Source organism: Bufo gargarizans, chromosome 4 (genome assembly GCF_014858855.1).
Source record: "Bufo gargarizans isolate SCDJY-AF-19 chromosome 4, ASM1485885v1, whole genome shotgun sequence".
Taxonomy (NCBI): Eukaryota; Metazoa; Chordata; class Amphibia; order Anura; family Bufonidae; genus Bufo; species Bufo gargarizans.
The window spans coordinates 347,426,528-347,445,947 of NC_058083.1; the positions used below are offsets into that span (position 1 = coordinate 347,426,528).

A 19,420-nucleotide genomic window follows, 5' to 3' on the forward strand; every position below is an offset into this window, starting at 1 on the left:
TGCTTCAATGCATGTAGGGTTGTGGTCCTGGTCAAGACAATCTCCTGAACTCCAAACTGAATGTCAGAATGGGAAAGAAAGGTGATTTAAGCAATTTTGAGCGTGGCATGGTTGTTGGTGCCAGACAGGCTGGTCTGAGTATTTCACAATCTGCTCAGTTACTGGGATTTCCACGCACAACCATTTCTAGGGTAAACAAAGAATGGTGTGAAAAGGGAAAAACATCCAGTATGCGGCAGTCCTGTGGGCGAAAATGCCTTGTTGATGCTAGAGGTCAGAGGAGAATGGGCCGACTGATTCAAGCTGATAGAAGAGCAACGTTGACTGAAATAACCACTCGTTACAACAGAGGTATGCAACAAAGCATTTGGGAATCCACAACAAGCACAACCTTGAGGCGGATGGGCTACAACAGCAGAAGACCCCACCGTGTACCACTCATCTCCACTACAAATAGGAAAAAGAGGCTACAATTTGCACGAGCTCACCAAAATTGGACTGTTGAAGACTGGAAAAATGTTGCCTGGTCTGATAAGTCTCGATTTCTGTTGAGACATTCAAATGGTAGAGTCCGAATTTGGAGTAAACAGAATGAGAACATGGATCCATCATGCCTTGTTACCATTGTGCAGGCTGGTGGTGGTGTAATGGTGTGGGGATGTTTTCTGGGTACACTTTAGGCCCCTTAGTACCAATTGGCCATCGTTTAAATGCCACAGGGCTACCTGAGCATGGTTTCTGACCATGTCCATTCCTTCATGACCATCATGGACCCATCCTCTGTTGGCTACTTCCAGCAGGATAATGCACCATGTCACAAAGCTTGAATCATTTCAAATTGGTTTCTTGAACATGACAATGAGTTCACTGTGCTAAAATGGCCCCCAGAGTCACCAGATCTCAACCCAATAGAGCATCTTTGGGATGTGGTGGAACAGGAGCTTCGTGCCCTGGATGTGCATCCCTTAAATCTCCAACTGCAAGATGCTATCCTATCAATATGGGCCAACATTTCTGAAGAATGCTATCAGCACCTTGTTGAATCAATGCCACGTAGAATTAAGGCAGTTCTGAAGGCAAAAGGGGGTCCAACACCGTATTAGTATGGTGTTCCTAATAATTATTTAGGTGAGTGTATATCGGAGGGTACAGTCTTGTGCAAGAGTCCTGACACTGAAAAGCTGAAAAATAATTTTCCAAGAATCTCTTCTTAATGATCCGTGAAACACGGATGGGATTTGTGAACATGGACAAAATAGAGCATGCATCCATGCTAAAAACCCGAATCCACGGACCGTGCTAAAACACAGATGTGTGAATACACATATTAAAATGAATGGGGATGTGTGCTGTCCGTGGAGAACATGTACAGCACACGTCCGTGAAACATTTGACCTGTGAATGAGGCTTAACTGTCGGCCAAACAAGATTTGTGTTGCTAGCCTTTGTTTATAGCAAGTTGTCACCTTGTTCTTACATCTTTTATTGTCTACCTAGACAGGGTTAAATTAAGGGGTTGAGGATATTTCTTGTGGGGTTTCTTATTCCTTATAACAAATGTAAATGTGCAAATACTGTAGAAAGACTGGATGTTGTGCATTTCCCTTCCAGATTCTGCATTCCTTAATTATCTGCAGTAATGAAGTGTTCGGCATGAGAAGCCATATAAGAACGCAGGAGTATTTGTTCAGGAAGGTGTTGCCTCTGTTTTCCCTCATGCACGTTTTAATCTGAAGGACCAATCTGTCTGGGGACTAAGAGTACAGTAATTAGCAATCTCTCCTGGCTGTCAGAACAGAATCGTCATTATGATGGTTTAGCCGTAGGATAAAAAGCCTTGGTTTAGACCTGCCTGTCTGCCACACTAAATGAGTTACCGAGGGAATATTCAAACCGAAGAGGCGTTCCTTGAAATCAGTTTGGTGAGTTTGTATAAGCCTATAAATGACTGGTTTGAAAGGTATGATCCCTTCTTCATGTGGCACAGGCTGAGTAGTGAGGAAGCTGCTTCCATTCCTAATGAGGTGGAGTTCATCTACGCTCTCTCGCAGGCGATCTGCTTATTAAGTCTAAATACAGTACAGTAAGCACATTTCTGGAGACCGTATGCATGAAATCTCCAGCGTTGGAGAAAATGAAATAACAAGTGCGTTGTTCCAAGCACAGATTGAATACTCTTTTGGTATTTGGTTTCTGTTTTTGAGTAATCCCGCTAAACATTGGTGACTTGTATTGTTTCAGTATATATTATGCTGGTATTGATTTTAGCTCATGCGTATGCAATGTTCAGCGCTATGCTTGACAGAGCAGTGTGCTAGACGCACAATGTGCCAAGGGTACCTTCACATAAAACAAGAATCCGAGAGTTTGGTGGCTTCCGGACTTGGGTTCTCTTAGGTCACACAGTAATGTGGTCTCAATTGAAATGCCCGTTTGTTTCTGAGGAATCTACGCACTGACCTGCTGACTCGTTCATCGCCTCGGATGCTGATGAAATGTGAGAAAATGGACTCTGTTCTTTCACAAATGCCTAAAGTGATGAACATCACTTATGCTTGTTTAACCTTCGCTTGTTCTCAAGGAGTACCTTGCAGCTCTCAGTGCCGGTCCTCTAGTGCTTTCTACAAGTCATCAATTACATGTTTATTATGTTTTTCCCAATATCTTGATACCTCTTCATGTTCACAGATAAAGAGGAGACCTTGGGATGTACCGCTTTATTCTGGAATGGTGATTATAAGCACATCAGTTCTGTTTTTTACTGTACTTAAGTTCATAAAATTCTTCCACCTCAACTGTGCCTATAGTGACCTATCAGGTGGCAATGCCATCCAGTTGCTGCTGGAAGTGTATGAGTTTTTTATTTATTCCTCTCCTTTCCGGCATAAATTAGCATATATGTTTTTAACTACTTCATGACTGATATTTGTTAACCACTTCATTGCATAATGTTTTTTGAGCCTTAGTTGACCACACATGGTCTTACGTAGAGAGACTCCAATGTTTGCTAAATTTACATTGTGATACAGCACCCTCAGCTGCACTGAAAATGTCACATTTTGGAAAATGCTCCATTCTGTTCCAAAGTTCCTTTTCACTTGCATTCATGATTTCTGAGAGGTTAGAGCATGAGGGAACAGCTGGTGGAAAAGATTCCATTAAAATGTGATAAAGCCCAGTGGTAAGCAGCCAGCTGTAATGGAAGGGGTGGACAAAACCAAACAACTGAAGCCACAAGAAGCTGCCCAAAGTAGCAGTCTCCTGTAATGTTCTATCTTATCTTTGGTTTAAAAGCCATTCACTTCTTAGCAGGTGTCTCTGATGGTAGAAGCTGCTGGAGGAACAATAAATTCGAAAATATGTGCTACAGGAGCGGAATCCCTCGAATGTAAATTTATCTATTTGATCTTAATAGGAGTTTAATTCCATCTCTTAAGCTTGGTGTTCTGTTTATTTTAGACTAATTACATTTAGTGAGTGATTTTTATTTATTTTTTTTGCTCTGTGAAACGCATATGAAGATATGAAAAAGCTGCGTTCCCACAGCTTGAAGAGGTAGTGAGATTCCTTATTGCGAGTCCACAGAAATTGTTCTCCCCAAAATGACATTTCTTGTCTCTGTTGGATAAGTTGTATAATATTCTGCTGAGATTTAAATACTGTGTTCAGCTAGATCACATTTTGTTACAGTGTGAACACCTACAATAGTTGCAAACCATTTTAAAAACAATATCTTAATTTTTTTGTTTGCTCTTAGGACAAAGGTTTAAAGGGACACTGTCAGGCCTTCTGAGCATATTTAGATCTTTAGATACCCTCCTTGGTCTTGTAATAAGTTTCCAATTCATTTAAGTATTATCCCAGTGCGCATTCTAACAAATTCCAAAACTCTGTTACTTTCCATAATTCTGGCACCAGTCCAGAATTACTGAATTACTCAGTGTTAGGCTACATGCACACGACCGTTGTGTGTTTTGCAGTCCGCAAATCACGGATGGCATCCATGTGCGTTCCGCAGCCTTTAATATAACTGCATATTCTTGTCCGCAAAGTACAGGCAAGAATATGACTTGTTATATTTTTTGGGGCGGACCACGGAACGATTTATCAAACCTGGTCTAAAAAATGGCTAAAAAAAAAAATGGATCAGTTATTTTTAGTTCAAACTGATGCCAACGGAGCATGGCTGTTGCTCAAAATAATGGATCCGGGTTTTTTTTTTTGTTTAATTTTTCTGTCCTTCTGACGGATCAGAAGAATGGAAAGTGGAACAGTGATGTGAACTCAGCCTTAGTTGCCAATAGCAGCAAATAGATTGATCCTTTCATTTTCCAAAGAAGTTCTGAAAAATAAAAGTTGGGATCTGATTGGTTTGTTTTGGGCAACTAAGCCAGTTTTCCTTTGCATCAGTTTTTCTAAATCCCCCCCCCCCCCCCCATCTTTTTGTGTCCTGTTATGGTCACATCATTTAGATTAACTATCTCAAGATATTGGGGGGAGATTTATTAAACTGGTGTAAAGTAGAACTGGCTTAGTTGTCACAAATTTGCAAAAAAATTGGGAAAATTTGCAACTTTCCAAATGTCAATTTCTCTGCTTTTAAAACAGATAGTGATACCTCATATAATAGTTATTACTTAACATTTCACATATGTCTACGTCGTGTTTTGGATTATTTTGTGAATGCCATTTTATTTTTTGGGGATGTTAGAATCTAGGCTTAGAAGTTTAGAAGGAAATCTCGAAATTTTTCTGAAAATTTCCAAAACACACTTTTTAAGGACCAGTTAAGGTCATTTTGAGAGGCTTACAGCATAGAAACCACCCAAAAATGACCCCATTTTAGAAACTAAACCCCTCAAAGTATTAAAAACAGATTTTACAAACATTGTTAACCCTTTAGGTGTTCCCCAAGAATTAATGAAAAATTTCAGAATTTAACTTTTTGGCAGATTTTCAATTTTAATTTTCTCTCTAATAACAAAGCAAAGGTTAACAGCCAAACTCAATATTTATTGCCCTGATTCTGTAGTTTATAGAAACACCCCATATGTGGTTGCAAAATGCTGTATGGCCACACGGCAGGGCGCACAAAGAAAAGGAATGCCATATGGTTTTTGGAAGTCAGATTTTGATGGACAGTTTTTTATTTTTTGACACCATGTCCCATTTGAAACCCCCCTGATGCACCCCTAGAGTAGAAACTCCTAAAAAGTTACCCGATTTTAAAAACTACACCCCTCAAAGTATTCAAAACTGATTTTACAAACTGTTAACCCTTTAGATGTTCCGCAAGAATTAATGGAAATTGGAGATGAAAGTTTCAGAATTAAAAATTTTGGGCAGATTTTCCATTTTATTTTTTTCTGCTAACAAAGCAAGGGTTAACAGCTAAACCCAATATTTATTGCCCTGATTCTGTAACTTACAGAAACACCCCATATGTGGTCATAAACTGCTGTACGGGCACACAGCAGGGCGCAGAAGGAAAGGAATGCCATATGGTTTTTGGAGGGCAGATTTCACAGGGATAATTTTAACTTGCCATGTCACATTTGCAGACACCCTGATGGACCCCTAAAGTAGAAACTCCAAGAAGTGACCCCATTTTGGAAATTATGGGATAAGGTGGCAGTTGTGTTGGTACTATTTTAGGGTACAGATTATTTTTGGTTGCTCTATATTACACTTTGTAAGGTAACAAAAAAATTGCTGTTTTGGCACTTTTTTTTTTCTTTTTGTTATTTACAACGTTCATCTGACAGGTTAGATCATGAGCTATTTTTATAAAGCAGGTTGTTACAAATGTGACAATGCCACGGACGTGTGAATGGACCCTAAATTTGTATCTTCAAAAATAATTGCTGCCGATCTGTTGAAGATTTCTTCCATTAGGACCCTCCCAGGGGGCATCACTATGGCGATAGTCACCCACTAGGCAGCAAATAGCTGCTGTGAATATTGGGGGTTTGCTGTATTTGCTGAGCATGTTGCTAATTATTTTATGGTGTTGATAATATGAAAGAAGCAATGTGTGGCGATAACTGGCCAGTGTAAGCGGCTCTGAAGAAAGCGGTGGAGACGTCTCTTATTAGAAGGTTAATTGCAGTGAGCTGCTGTGTAGCTGTTTAATATGTGAAATGGCCCTTCTCTGTGCACAGCGTGTGCTGCCCCATAGCTGTAAAGTTCTTTAATTGCAGAGTTTTAGGTAGCTGGTCACATGTTCTGCCGTCACTTTCAAAGACATTTCAGTCAAAGGCTTTTTGTTTGCCGTCTGGGCCTCGTACTTCTCAGTGCTATGAAAAATAACCACAGGCTGGAGAGAAGGGGCCTAAGAGAGAAGCAAACAGTAGAGCTTTCTCTCAGGCAATGCTGGGGCGCCGGCTTCTAAATAGGTCATGTGATTGACACGTTTGTCCCAATAGAGGGCTCTTTCAATTCATTCCAGTCTTTCAAGAATGAATGCAGGTCTGAGCTGGCAGGAAGACGAGCCGTGACTGGCCAGGCTAAGCAGTCCGACTTCTAAATGGTCTCCGTTCACATTTGTTTAGATCTATGGAACCAGAGAATACATAGCGATGCAGATTCAGGGATTTAGTTTTGTTGGGAAGAGGAGGATATGGTATGGAATTTTTGATGGATTTTAGGGAGTGTTTTTAGTACTTTGTGTATGTATGGTAGTACCTTGTTGAATGGCATATATTCTCATTGATGAAATGTGTTGTATAATATTATATATATATATATATATATATATATATATATATATATATATATTTTTTTTTTCTTTTTTTTTTTTCATAGATCCCGCTTTTTCAATGAATTTACTGACTAGAGTAGCAGCGAAGTGGTTAAGCTTTGATCAAAGTTCAGCCCGCAGCATGTCCATTTCTGCTGCAGATTTTCACCACAGATTTAACCTTTCATTGTAGGGGGCGAAGTAAACGTTACACGTGCAAATTTTGCAGTGGGTTTACTTGGGGTTTGCATTAATATCCGATGAGGTATTTTCTGCAGTGTGTAAATGTATCCTAGGGCTGTTTTACACGAACGAGCCCATTGTGGGAATCGCGCTGTGTGTGTGAGCGTGATCCACCGTTCTGGACTTACAGGAGCGCACAGCATTTGTATGACTTTTAATGCTATGTGCCTCTGCTTGACCTTACAGATAAAGACTCAGATGTCAGTATGATCCTGTAGAAGTAAGGTCAGAGTCACACAGCATTATAAATCAGTATACGCTGTATGCTCCTGCAAGTCCAGAACGGAGGATCACGCTCACACGTGGAGCCCTAAAAATCAAGGCCTTTTGGGCCAAGAATATTATCTAGGAATTACAATAGAAGGGAAATAAAAGCAGGCTCATATGCATGCCTGCCCTAACACATATGCTTTGCTGTGACTATGAGCATGTTTTTCCTCCCTCCCTCACACTTACTATTTAAATACCTGATCCTGTTTTGATGTCAGCTGATACAGCCATGTTTGGAAGCTAATCCTATAGTATTCTGTGCTGGGACAGCAACACAGCCAGAAGCAACACAATGTACTGCAATAGACATGCTTATTCTTGCATCAGAATTCAGCTACTAATTCCTGACAGATTAAATTATATTGTTTGGTAGACACTTGCTTTAAAGGAGCGGATTCCCACCTCAACTGTGTTTCCTTAGAATACTTTCACACTAGCGTTTTTCTTTTCCGGCACGGAGTTCCATCAAAAGGGCTCAATGCTGGAAAATAACTGATCAGTTTTAGCCCCATGCATTCTGAATGGAGAGTAATCCGTTCAGGATACATCAGGATGTCTTCAGTTCAGTCTTTTTGACTGATCAGGCAAAAGATAAAATGGCAGCATGCTACGGTTTTATCTCTGGCTAAAAAAACTAAAGACTTGCCTGAATGGCATTTTTTTTCCAAAAGAATGTATTAGTGCCCGGATCCGGCATTCAAAATACCGGAATGTCGGATTCGTGCTTTTGTGCAGACCGAAAAAAAAAGTGGGAAAAAAATGCCGGATCAGTTTTGCCGGATGACCCCGGAAAGACGGATCCGGCATTTCAATGCATTTTTCTGACTGAACAGGCATTTTTAAGACTGATCAGGATCCTGATCAGTCTTACAAATGCCATCAGTTGCCATATGTTTTGACGGATCCGGCAGGCCTTTCCGGCGATGGAACTGCCTGCCGGAATCTTCTGCCGCAAGTCTGAAAAAGAGACCTTGTTTTGGACCTTTTTAGGATGATTGCATGGTTCACTTTCTTGACATTTCCTCACAATTTATAGCATTTCTGTTTTTATATTGAAGACTGACCGAAGTAAAGCAAACACCTGTAAAAACCCGCTACTAGGAGAGCATCATGATTAAATGGGATCATGTCAGATAGGGTGATGGGCAATGTAAAAAGATAATGCCAAGATGTTTCCCTAGTGTGTCTTTAACATTATGACCTACAAATTTGTCAAGTGAAATAGCGGAGTCATCTTTGCATATCATTTGAGCTGAGCCTGTACTTTGAAGAAGATAAGCAGGCTATGTTGCTCCAGAGAAATAATGTTGCTAATTTATCTTTGCCAGTCCACCTAGGAAAGGAAAAGGCACGGAAAGGCATTCAGAGAGGAAATTGAGAAATAACTGAGCCATGCTGTGCAATTTCTTTCAGTTTATTTTTCTGCCATGGTTTTGAAAACTCTAAAATGCCTGTCATCTGGGACTTTATCCTGCTTTTTAGGCTTTTCATTGAAACTTTAGTTAGGGCCTCTGTGAATGTATGCATTGGATAAGCTGCCTGCAAGGCCTCAACCCATTCTGGTCTCAGTATTTTAACAAAAAGGTTGTTGTAATGTCTTCTTCCAGCGGGGATGTCTAGCAGGTTACTCATCATTTTTGGTTCTATAAATCTGTATGCAGTTTGTCTCTGTGTTAGTCATTGTGCTAAAAAAACCCTTGTCTATCTTCTGAATGGTCATGTGAAGCAGTCACAGGAATGAGAACATTTCCTGTTTCGAGGCTTGGTCAGTAGATGATCTCATCTAAAAATCCTGTGTATATGCAGTTCAGTTTTTAATACTGCCCCAAAACACCCCCCAATTGTTTACTATTAGGGGAGGGGTCACCTGTTAACATACCAGAATGAGAGCGGTTGCTATGAGGGACCTCTTTACCTCCTCTGTATGCCCCTATACGCATGTTTGAATGCTTTTAGTCTTTGAAGCTGTTAGGACCAAGTGGTGACCTGTTCTTGGGGTTTCTATATCCTTTTACGCTGCACATTCCACATAACTTCATCTCAACAGTTGAAAGAAACTATGTCTAGCATTCTGCCTTTGGATGTTTGCTGGAAATCTCTTGTAGATCATTCTATACATATATTGTTGGCTCGTGGGCATAAATGCCATTCTATAGATGTTTGAGGATGATTTAGGTGTCTCCTTGCAGGTCATGTCCTGTATGTAGCATGGAGTGTAACATAAAAGGGTTTCCATATAGCTGAATGGAAATATTTAGTGGATATGTACTATTAGTATGTGAAGAAAATGCCAGTTTTACTTACACGTTCATATGGGTCACAGAACTTTGTTTAGAGATGGGGCTCGGTGACACCATGTCTTGCCACCTGCCGGACTGGCAGTATGAGTTCAGCCTTAAAAAGTGCAGTGTTTATAAGGTTCTCAGTGCAGAGTAGTAGGATCCATCTAGCAATCTGTGCACAGTGAGGCCATTGCTCTATTAATTATGAATGGAAGGGGCTCCACAGTGAATAGGGACATTCATGTGTAAAGGATATTTGACTGGGGCATGGGATATCAGGAATGAGCACTGAATTGCAGGGCAAGGTTTCTCTTTGTCAGCAGGATAAAAGCATTCCACAGCATGCTCTGTCAGAAATGAGTTTTTCACAGGACAGGGCTTGGAGTTTGCAGCTGTTACCATGCATGACATCCTTTAGGCCCCTTTCACACGAGCGTGGTGGATTGGCTCCGGATGCGTTCAGGGTGCATTCAGTGAAACTTGCACCATTTTTCAAGCAAGTTCAGTAAAAAAAAATTCTGCAACTGCGTTCAGTTTCTTCTGCGCTGGTGCAATGCATTTTGAACGTGCTGATAAAACTGAAGGTTTACAAAGAAAATCTCTTAGCAACCATCAGTGAAAAACGCATTGCACCCACACTTGCTTGCATTTCATGCAGCCCCATTCACTTCTATGGGGCCAGGGCTGCGTGAAAAAGCGTGAAAAATTTTCACACAACGCTGAAGGGGTGCGTGAAAAACACTCATGTACACACTCATTGAAATGAATGGGTGCGGGTGCAATGCGTGACGTGAACGCATTGCACCCGTGTGGAAAACTCGCTTGTGTGAAAGGGACCCTAGGATGAGGAAGAAAAGACAGCCGTGCCAAGAACGTGCAGGTCTGTAGATCCCTCAGGGCCATTGGGCCAGGCTAGTGCACATTGTAAGGAACCCTGTCAGCAGCATGTTTTTCAGCTACTTTTCAAGTTAAGCTAGTTCCTCTTTGGAAAGGCAAGCATTGCTTTTTCTGCAATTGAATTATTAGTGTGTTGTGCATAAATACTTACAGCTCATTTCCTGCAAGACCATGTGTAAGGCCACAGTATAATATGTACCACTAGTCTATACTGTTTACTGCAATACAGGTGCCTCTTTTTCTTGTTATTAATGTTGTTGTTTTTTTTGTTTTTTGTTTTAAATACATACAGAATACAAGGGGGAATGTTGAAGAATTAAGAGGATGAAAAGCTTGAGTCAATCGCTTGGGCTTAAAACTAAGCAATGCAAATCCGGCTTTAAGTGACCTTATTGATGTTTGCTTAAAGCGGCTTCCTCTTCGTACAAATGACGGCGCTTTGTTGTAGTTACTTCCCGGTAGTACTGCGTCCCATTGCAGATTGCCTGCATTCCATGTGCATCCTCACTGTGCTTGCGGCAAGAGCCTCCAGAAATGCCAGCAGCTAGGATAGATTGTCTGAACTGAGCTTGTTTCATCTGCTGTCAGATGGCTAAAGGACAGGGTCAGATAACAAAAATAGCCTGTTTGAGGCTGCCAAGTTGCAGGTGGAAATAAGAGGGAAATGTTTCCTAAATGGTTCAGTGTAATATATGGCGACTCTACAATCTATTTGTGTTTTTATATTAGCGTCTCGGAAAAAAAGACAAAGTGCTGTACAGCAAATTTCAGTTTTCGCCATTCTCCAAGGTTGAGATGACTGCTTGTTGTAATAAATGGCGCCATCTTCTGGAAGAAGTGAAATCCAACCCTGCCGTGCACTGCTCTCCTGCACTGCTCTCCTGCACACATGACTTCTCAAGCACTTCTCTTGTGTCTGAACATCAGGGTGAAACAATGCACTTTTGAATAGTTTGATAATAAGTATATGTCTTTCAAGGGCTGAGAATGAAACCATTTTTATTTTTTTTGGCATGAATATTCCAGAATACATGCTTTCGGAGTGTTTTTCTACTTTGCTTCAGTTGATAGCTAAGTGCATGGAAGAGTGCCAATTACTGAACACCAGCAGCACTCTTATTAAAGGACCACTCCATGGCATCAACCTATCATACAGGATCCTATGCTCGGCAGAGCTAGCAATTTCCTCAGATGAAAAACACCACACTGAGGAGTCTATAGGACAGGGGATTATTATATTTCAGAGCACAATCTTAGTTGCTAGGTTACTTTTCAAATCCATCCTACAGCCTCCTAAACAATAAAGCAAAGCTCTATGAGCAATAATTACACATTTATCATGTGGAAATGTAACACTCCGCTTAAGCTTTGTGTCACTTTATGAATGTGATTTAGCATTGACCCCTTTTTTTATTAGTATTGTAACACCTAATCTCTGCTACCTTTACAATTGATCTCTCATTGTCCTCTATCCATTGAATGCTGTCAGTGGTTGTATTCTCCCACATGCCCTAAAAACAGACAGTCTTGTTTCTCAGTTCACTATGTTCAAATAAATAACCATAGAGTTACAGATTAGAAGTTTTAGAAAGTCACTTATAACTGGTTGCTTGTGTCCTGCAGAACCCTGACTGGAATCTACTTTCCTCATGACTGGTCATACACAAAATGTGGTTTATTGGGACGTGTCCGGGGTTTAATACACATAGAACAGTATTTGTCATGTTGTTCCTTTCTAGATGCCTATTTTTGTATCTTGGTACAGCCCTATTCTGAGTCTCTGCCATTAGCCAACTTCAGGATGTTTAGTTGCTTTTATTACCACTAGATCCTTTAGAAAGTTCAAACTTCGTAAAAGGGAGTCTGTGATCCTACCAGGACGGTAGAGTTGGAGTCAAAAGTCGACTGACTACAGCTTTAAAATTTAGCAATTAATATTGTGTAATTTAATAACTTTCATAGGAATATTAATCATAAATGTTTTATTTTCTACCAATCTGTAGGTGCATTTACATGTACAGACTGAGCAGGCAATTATCAGGAATAGTTGCCTGCTAATCAATGGAGGTGAAGCACAGCAGTTACATGTACCAATCACTCTTCCCTATACAGTGGAGGAGATCGCTACTGTCATCGCTCATCCTCATATGAGTCATTGTTTCTGGGCAGCACATCCTTGTTCACACAGCACAATCTGCTGCCAAGAAGCAATGATTTAATATGCTGCATGAACAATGAAATCAGCAGATGAACAAGTGTTTTGCTCATTAATCCAGTTGCTTTTGAGCCCGATAATTGGCCCCGCAATAAACAGTGATAGCAAATTAGTTCTCACCTCTCCTGTGTTCTTCCCTGTCCTTATTCTATAAACCAGTGTTTCCCAACCAGTGTGCCTCCAGCTGTTGCAAAACTACAACTCCCAGCATGCCCAGACAGGTTGTGCGGGCATGCTGGGAGTTGTATTTTTGCAACAGCTGGAGGCACACTGGTTGGGAAACACTGCTAGAAAAAAAGATGAGCAGGGTGTTCTACTGGTGATAGATACTTACTTGGCCCTTAGTTACAATGCCTGAAACTGTGCTGCACATAGTCCTTAGAAAGACCATTTCACTACTGCACATGCCTGCAGTCATCCCAGAACCTCTAGACAGAACTGGAAGACAGCATTAAAGACGTTGTCCGGGAATAAATTACTTTTCACAGGTTTCTGTAGCCTGCCTCTGCTATGGGAAGAATCCTACTTGCCTGCTACCCACCTCCTGGGCTTTGCATTCTGACTCCCATGTGTCTGTCTTCGGTAAACATTGTTTACTTCCTCCCCAGCAGGAGCATGATCATCTGCTCTTCTGAAGCCAATGACTGGTTTCAGTGGGGATATATTAATCTTGCCACAGTGGAGGCAGGCTGTGGGCTCCTGTGAAAAGTTAAAAATCATGTGAAAAAAATTCTCAGACAACCCTTTTAACCACCTAACAGTTTTGACCAGCTCCAGCAGTGGGAAAAGTAGCTAACTGGAGGGGGTGGGCTACTTTAGATGCTGCTATCTCCTGAATGGTAGCAGCTACTGGTCTGGCTGGCATTCCAAGCTTTCAGACAATACCAGAATGACAGCAATATGTTCAGTACAGGGGAAGATATCGCTGATAGAAATCGGGATGCTGTGACTGCAGCTGAAAGTGAAAGTAAAATCAGGTTTTACCTATTTAGGCATAAACGTGATACACTACATATATAGCTTTTCTAACTTATTTTGAGGACAAATTATAATATATTTACAATTAAGTGTATACTCTTGCACATGACCGCATGGCTTTTTCAGTATTTTGTGGTCCACAAGAAATACGGATGTGTCAGTGTGCATTGTTTTTTTGCGGAACAGCTGGCCCCTGATAGAACAGTACTATCCTTGTCTGTTATGTGGAGAATAATAGGACATGTTCTGTCTTTGAACAGAATGGATAAACTGAAATACAGAAACGGAAGGCATATGAAACGAATGGTTCCGTATACGGAACGCAAAGAGGCCTAGTGTGCAAGAGGACTAGCAGTGTTTTCCAGTTATTACATTTTTTAAATAATTTTTGGAAAGTTCAGAAAATGTATTACAATAAATATGGTTTATGTTCCAAGTAGCTTGCTTACTTACATGATGGTAAGAAAAAGCCTGATTTAACAATTTTACTGCAGTCATCTTTTTCTTACAAAATTATTGGCCATTTAGGGCTCATGCACACAAACTTATTTTCTTTCCGTGTCTGTTCCAGTTTTTCCGGCGGACGGTATACAGAACCATTCATTTCAATGGGTCCGCAAAAAAAGTGTCTGTATTTCCGTTCCGCTAAATAATAGAACAAGTCCTATTATTGTCCGTATTACGGACAAGGATAGTACAGTTCTATGAAGAGCCAGCTGTTCCGTTCCGCAAAATACAGAATGCACACTGATGTCATCAGTGTTTTTTTGAGGATCTGTTTTTCGTGGACCGCTAAATACATACGCTCGTGTGCATGAGCCCTTATGCTGGAGTCCTGACTACACCACCCTGGACACTATATTCAGCAGAGCTAGCCCTACAAGGCATTGTGCCAGGTTTAACAGTATACTCCTGGCAACAGACTTCCTTTAAGATGCTAGTGATTGGGCATGACAGTAACAGATGTTGTGGGGTATTGTCTGACTTTCCATTGCCAAGGCTATATGTGCTTTTCTACACCTTAACAAAAAAAAAACCTCAAGTTGTGCCAAATTGCAGTAGAGTATCGATTTAGTTTTAGTAGCCACACCTTAATTTTGTGTCGTTAGTTGTCTATGAAAAACATGTGTCATTATAGTTGATTTTTAAAGGGGTAGTTTGGCCAGTGAAGGTTTTTTTTTTTGTTTTTTTTTTTTTTTTAAATGGCTTAGAATGGTATACAGTAAATGTTACTGATCACTAGTCGCTTCCATTCCAATGTTTCCCTATGGCCTCTACTAGCAGATGCTTTTTGATCCCTCTCGGCACGGAAATGTGACTGCTTAGCAATACTCTGGCTGAGCAGTCAATTTTCCTTTCTTGAGAGGGACAAATAAATGCAGACCAAGGGACTTGAGACGCGTTGGATCGACAGTAGGGATTGGTAAGGTGAATCAGTTGGATGACCCCACCTGTTGTTCTGATGTAATAAACTATATCAGTATCCTGATTTTGAATATATTAATGGTACACTCCTATGTTGCTGTGACTGCCCTGGTTACTGGTAATAAATATGAACCTGTTACCTGGATACTGGTTTTAGGGGCTCCCCATGTGACTTACGTACTAATGAATCAATTAGCTCTAGGCTTGCAAACTTGCACGTAGGCTCGTCTAGTTCATTAGCCATCTTTTCAAGTTGCACTTAAAAGGTTAATAAACTGCTGCACAGCTAATGAAAAACGGAAGCGTTACAAGAAGAAAAGCCGCACAGTCCTACTTTTGGGTGTCATGTACATGCTGTCATCTTGAGGCAAAGATTTTTACATACTTAACTTGCATCTCATTACTTGCGGGGACTTGACTGCAATTGATTAAAATAATGAAAAGGATGTTAAGACTACTGCATAGTAAAAACCACAAGTGAAGAACTGGTCCAGGCACTGTATTAACTTCAATGATTTATAGCTGCAGTACAGCACTCTGCACTGCATTTCAGAGAATAATCGCGCACTCCAAGTAAGCCATCTGCTTACCATTTCCCGTTCCCAGAAGGGAAATAGCTGCACTTTTTAGAAATTATATCCATTTCATATTCTTGTTGCTTCTGAGAGATAAATGTCACTTTGTCTCCTTCTAATTTGTGTACTTGTTTGTTGGCAATATGTTTTTTTTTTTTTTTTTTTACTTCCACCATTGTACTTTTAATTAAAAATGCCTGCTCAATATTGTCTGAACTTTCTCTAGAACTCGATTAGCAAGCTGTAAAGGGGTAGTATTTGCTGTTATCAAGGGGATTTCACTTTCATCAATTTTTACTAAATGGGAATTACCAGTAATACAACTTCTGTTGTCAGAATTGAGTTACTGGAAAACAAATGTACACATGAAGAAAGATCAGATGGGAGAGTGCAGTTCTAGTCTGACAGGACAGCCCCTTTCTCTATAGATAGATAGATAGATAGAGATATATATATATATATATATATATATATATATATATATATATAGATAGATAGATAGATAGATAGATAGATAGATAGATAGATATCTATATAATCATTTTTTTTTTTTTTTTTGAGGGAGAGAGCAGGGGTGCACGACCTGCGGCCCCCCAATCATCTGTACACAGACATGCAGGTCTATGTCTTGTAGCTGCTCAAATGTATTTTTTCCATTAGATGGGAGTCCTAGAATTGTAACCAGACATTGATGGTATATTCTGTATGTTCAACATGCCATAACTACAATATTTCAGTTGTTAATATCCCTTTACATTTTTTTCGGCTCTTGACGTTGGTCCAGTCTGGCAACATTGATCTAGGGCTTATATGTAGGACCATAGATGGGGTAATCTGCACCTCCTTCTATTAGTTACTCTGTAGCAATGCTGCTAAGCGAGGGCAGCAGTGCAGTCTGCATCCATGTATTTGACAATTCTGTAGAGTTGTTGCAGGGAGACCCCATCCTACAATGTCAACTGTCTTGTTTAAAAGTGTATTAGGCCAGACACACGCAAGCCAGTTAAAGTGTGAGCTCCCATTATGACCTCCACTCCTCTGAAAATATTGAACATTATAATGATTTATTAGAGTATTTGACCCTGAGAGTCCTGGAATCTCCTGAATTAGGCTACTTTCACAATCTCGTTTTGTGCGAATACGTCATGGGCTGATCCGTTCAGATAATACAACCGTCTGCATCCGTTCAGAACGGATCCGTTTGAATTATCTTTAACATAGCCAAGACGCATCCGTCTTGAACATCATTGAAAGTCAATGGAGGATGGATCCGTTTTCTATTGTGCCAGATTGTGTCATAGAAAATGGATCCGTCCCCATTGACTTTCAATGGTGTTCAAGACTGATCCGTCTTGGCGGTGTTAAAGATAATTCAAACAGATCCGGTCTGAACAGATGCAGACGGTTGTATTATTTGAACGGATCCGCCCATGACGTATTCGCACAAAACAAGATTGTCAAGGTAGCAGAGTTTTGGTGTCCGCCTCCAAAGCAAAATGGAGCTGGAACAGAGGCAAACTGATGTATTTTGAGCTGATCCTTTTCCATTTAGAATGCAAACTGATCAGTTTTGGACTGCTTGTGAGAGCCCTGAACGGATCTCGCAAACGGAAAGCCCAAACATGAGTGTGAAAGTAGACTTAGGGCTCATGCACACTACCGTATGCCCTCCGAGATATACGGTCCTTGAGCAGCATACATCGTGCGCACGGGAGCACACAGCATTATAGGCTATTGTCCCGCACTCCTAATATCATATGATCCTGTCCCGCGGGCGGCCCGGTGCGCACAGCATCATGGTAACATATGATGCTGTGCACTCCCGTGCACACGATGTATGCCTCTCAAGGACATATGGCCCGCTCGCAGACCGTATGTCTCGGAGGGCATACGGTCGTGTGCATGAGCCCTTACACCAGGCATGTCCAAAGTGCGGCCCTCCAGCTGTTGCAAAACTACAACTCCCAGCATGCCTGGATAGCTTACAGCTATTAGGGCATGCTGGGAGTTGTAGTTTTGCAACAGCTGGAGGGCCGCAGTTTGGGCATGCCTGCCTTACACTGACAATACTGTCAGTGTAATTTTGTAGGTTCCGGGTCACACAGCATTATAACTCACACTTCAAATTTATCGTATAGAACTCGCCTGTGTGCGCCTGGCTTTAAAGCATGGATATGCTGTTTGTGATCAATGGAAATGAAGGGACTGTGCCCAATTCAGCTTTCTCCTGCATAGTAGTGTTCCCAGTCATCTGCCCTCCAGAAAGCTGCAACCCTGACCTGTTTAGGTAGATTCACTGCAGGTGGTCGAGAGTGTTGTTGTGTAGAGAACGACTTGGAGAAGCCACAATGCTTTGGCCCTTGGAACTCAGTTCCAATCTGTATATCACTTACTTTGGTATAAGTATAACACTTACTCTTAACGTTTGCAATTGTACATGTCATTTCAATAATTTAACTTTTATCTTGCAGGCTGAAGGAGAAGACAGTTTAAAAAAAATGCAGTTGATGGAACTGGCCATACTGAATGGCACTTACAGAGACGCCAACTTAAAATCACGTAAGCTTTTCTTTTTATTTTAGGCAAAAATATACTCTTATTAGAATTTATATGATGCATTCATGAGGTAGAACCATTTCTTATAATTTCTAGACAAATACACATCACTGCATTATTGCTCATATCACCGGTTGTACATGTCACCCGATTTGTAGTCGCTAGGTCTCCCTAAATGTTCTGACATTTCTTTAATATATTATAAGCTTTACCGTATTTTTTTAAATATAAGATGCACCTTGACTATAAGACTCCCCGATTTTAGACAACCGAAAATAAATTCTCTGCTACCTACATACACAGTTTTGCCAAATGCACACAATGAACACAGCCCTGCTACATGCACACCTTTCATTGATCCAGCAGAGCACTGTATTACTGCACTGCTGGATCATCAAGGATGCAGGCACTTTTTTGTAAGATTTATTTTCATCTTATATCCAGAAAATACGGAAATATGGATTATATCAGTTCCCCAGTCTTATGCCCCTCCCTCAGGTCAGGTCCAGTATAACAAAAGACAACTAAATAACCCAGTGTTATGAGCCTAGCCATTGCAGTGTAGAAATCAGTTGCGTCATCTGCTTTACACAATAGACAGTTAAGAGGACTACACACTGATTCATTAGAAAATAACGTTTTCTCTTAAAGGGGTTGTGCCATCTCCACAGGGAGATGGGACTAAGCATCAGCCCCTGGTAGTCACGCTTAAACAGCCAAGCAGGCCAGTGCTCCACTGTTTCCATAACTGCCATTGTAGTGATTGGGAGATACACAAACAGCGTAGCAGAACCAGCTACTCTGCTTCTATAACTCCCTGTTACAGAAGCAGCATGGGTTTACAAAGGACAGAAGTTGTCAGACTAACCTGATTTATTTTTATGAGGAGGTAAGTGGTAGCCTGGACTTAGGGGCGGCTGTGGATGTAGTGTTTCTGGATTTTGCAAAGGTTATTGATACCGTCCCTCATAGGCGCTTAATAAGCAAAGTAAGGTCTATAGGCTTGGAAAGTATAGTTTGTAATTGGATTGAAAACTGGCTGAAGGACCGTGTCCAGAGAGTTGTGGTCAATGATTCCTATTTAGAATGGTCCCAGGTTATAAGTGGTGTACCCCAAGGTCCAGTGCTGGGCCCTTTTATTATTTAATTTATTTATTAATGATATCGAGGAAGGGATTAATAGCACCATATCTATTTTTGCAGATGACACTAACCTGTGTAGAACTGTACAGTCTATGGA

The 19,420-nt window shown here is 40.8% G+C and overlaps 1 protein-coding gene across 6 annotated transcripts in view; it reads left to right on the forward strand.

Annotated features, from left to right (window-relative positions):
• The window catches only part of QKI (QKI, KH domain containing RNA binding), a 156,982-nt gene that overhangs the window by 119,560 nt on the left and 18,002 nt on the right, over positions 1 to 19,420 (forward strand). For all 6 annotated transcript variants that reach the window (XR_006388636.1, XM_044289356.1, XM_044289357.1 and 3 more), the window contains exon 5: positions 18,096 to 18,183. Coding sequence is in view for 5 of the 6 variants with exons in the window: in XM_044289356.1 (XP_044145291.1) it covers positions 18,096 to 18,183 (88 nt within the window). In the remaining variant the exon portion in view is untranslated. The remainder of the gene's footprint in view (positions 1 to 18,095; positions 18,184 to 19,420) is intronic.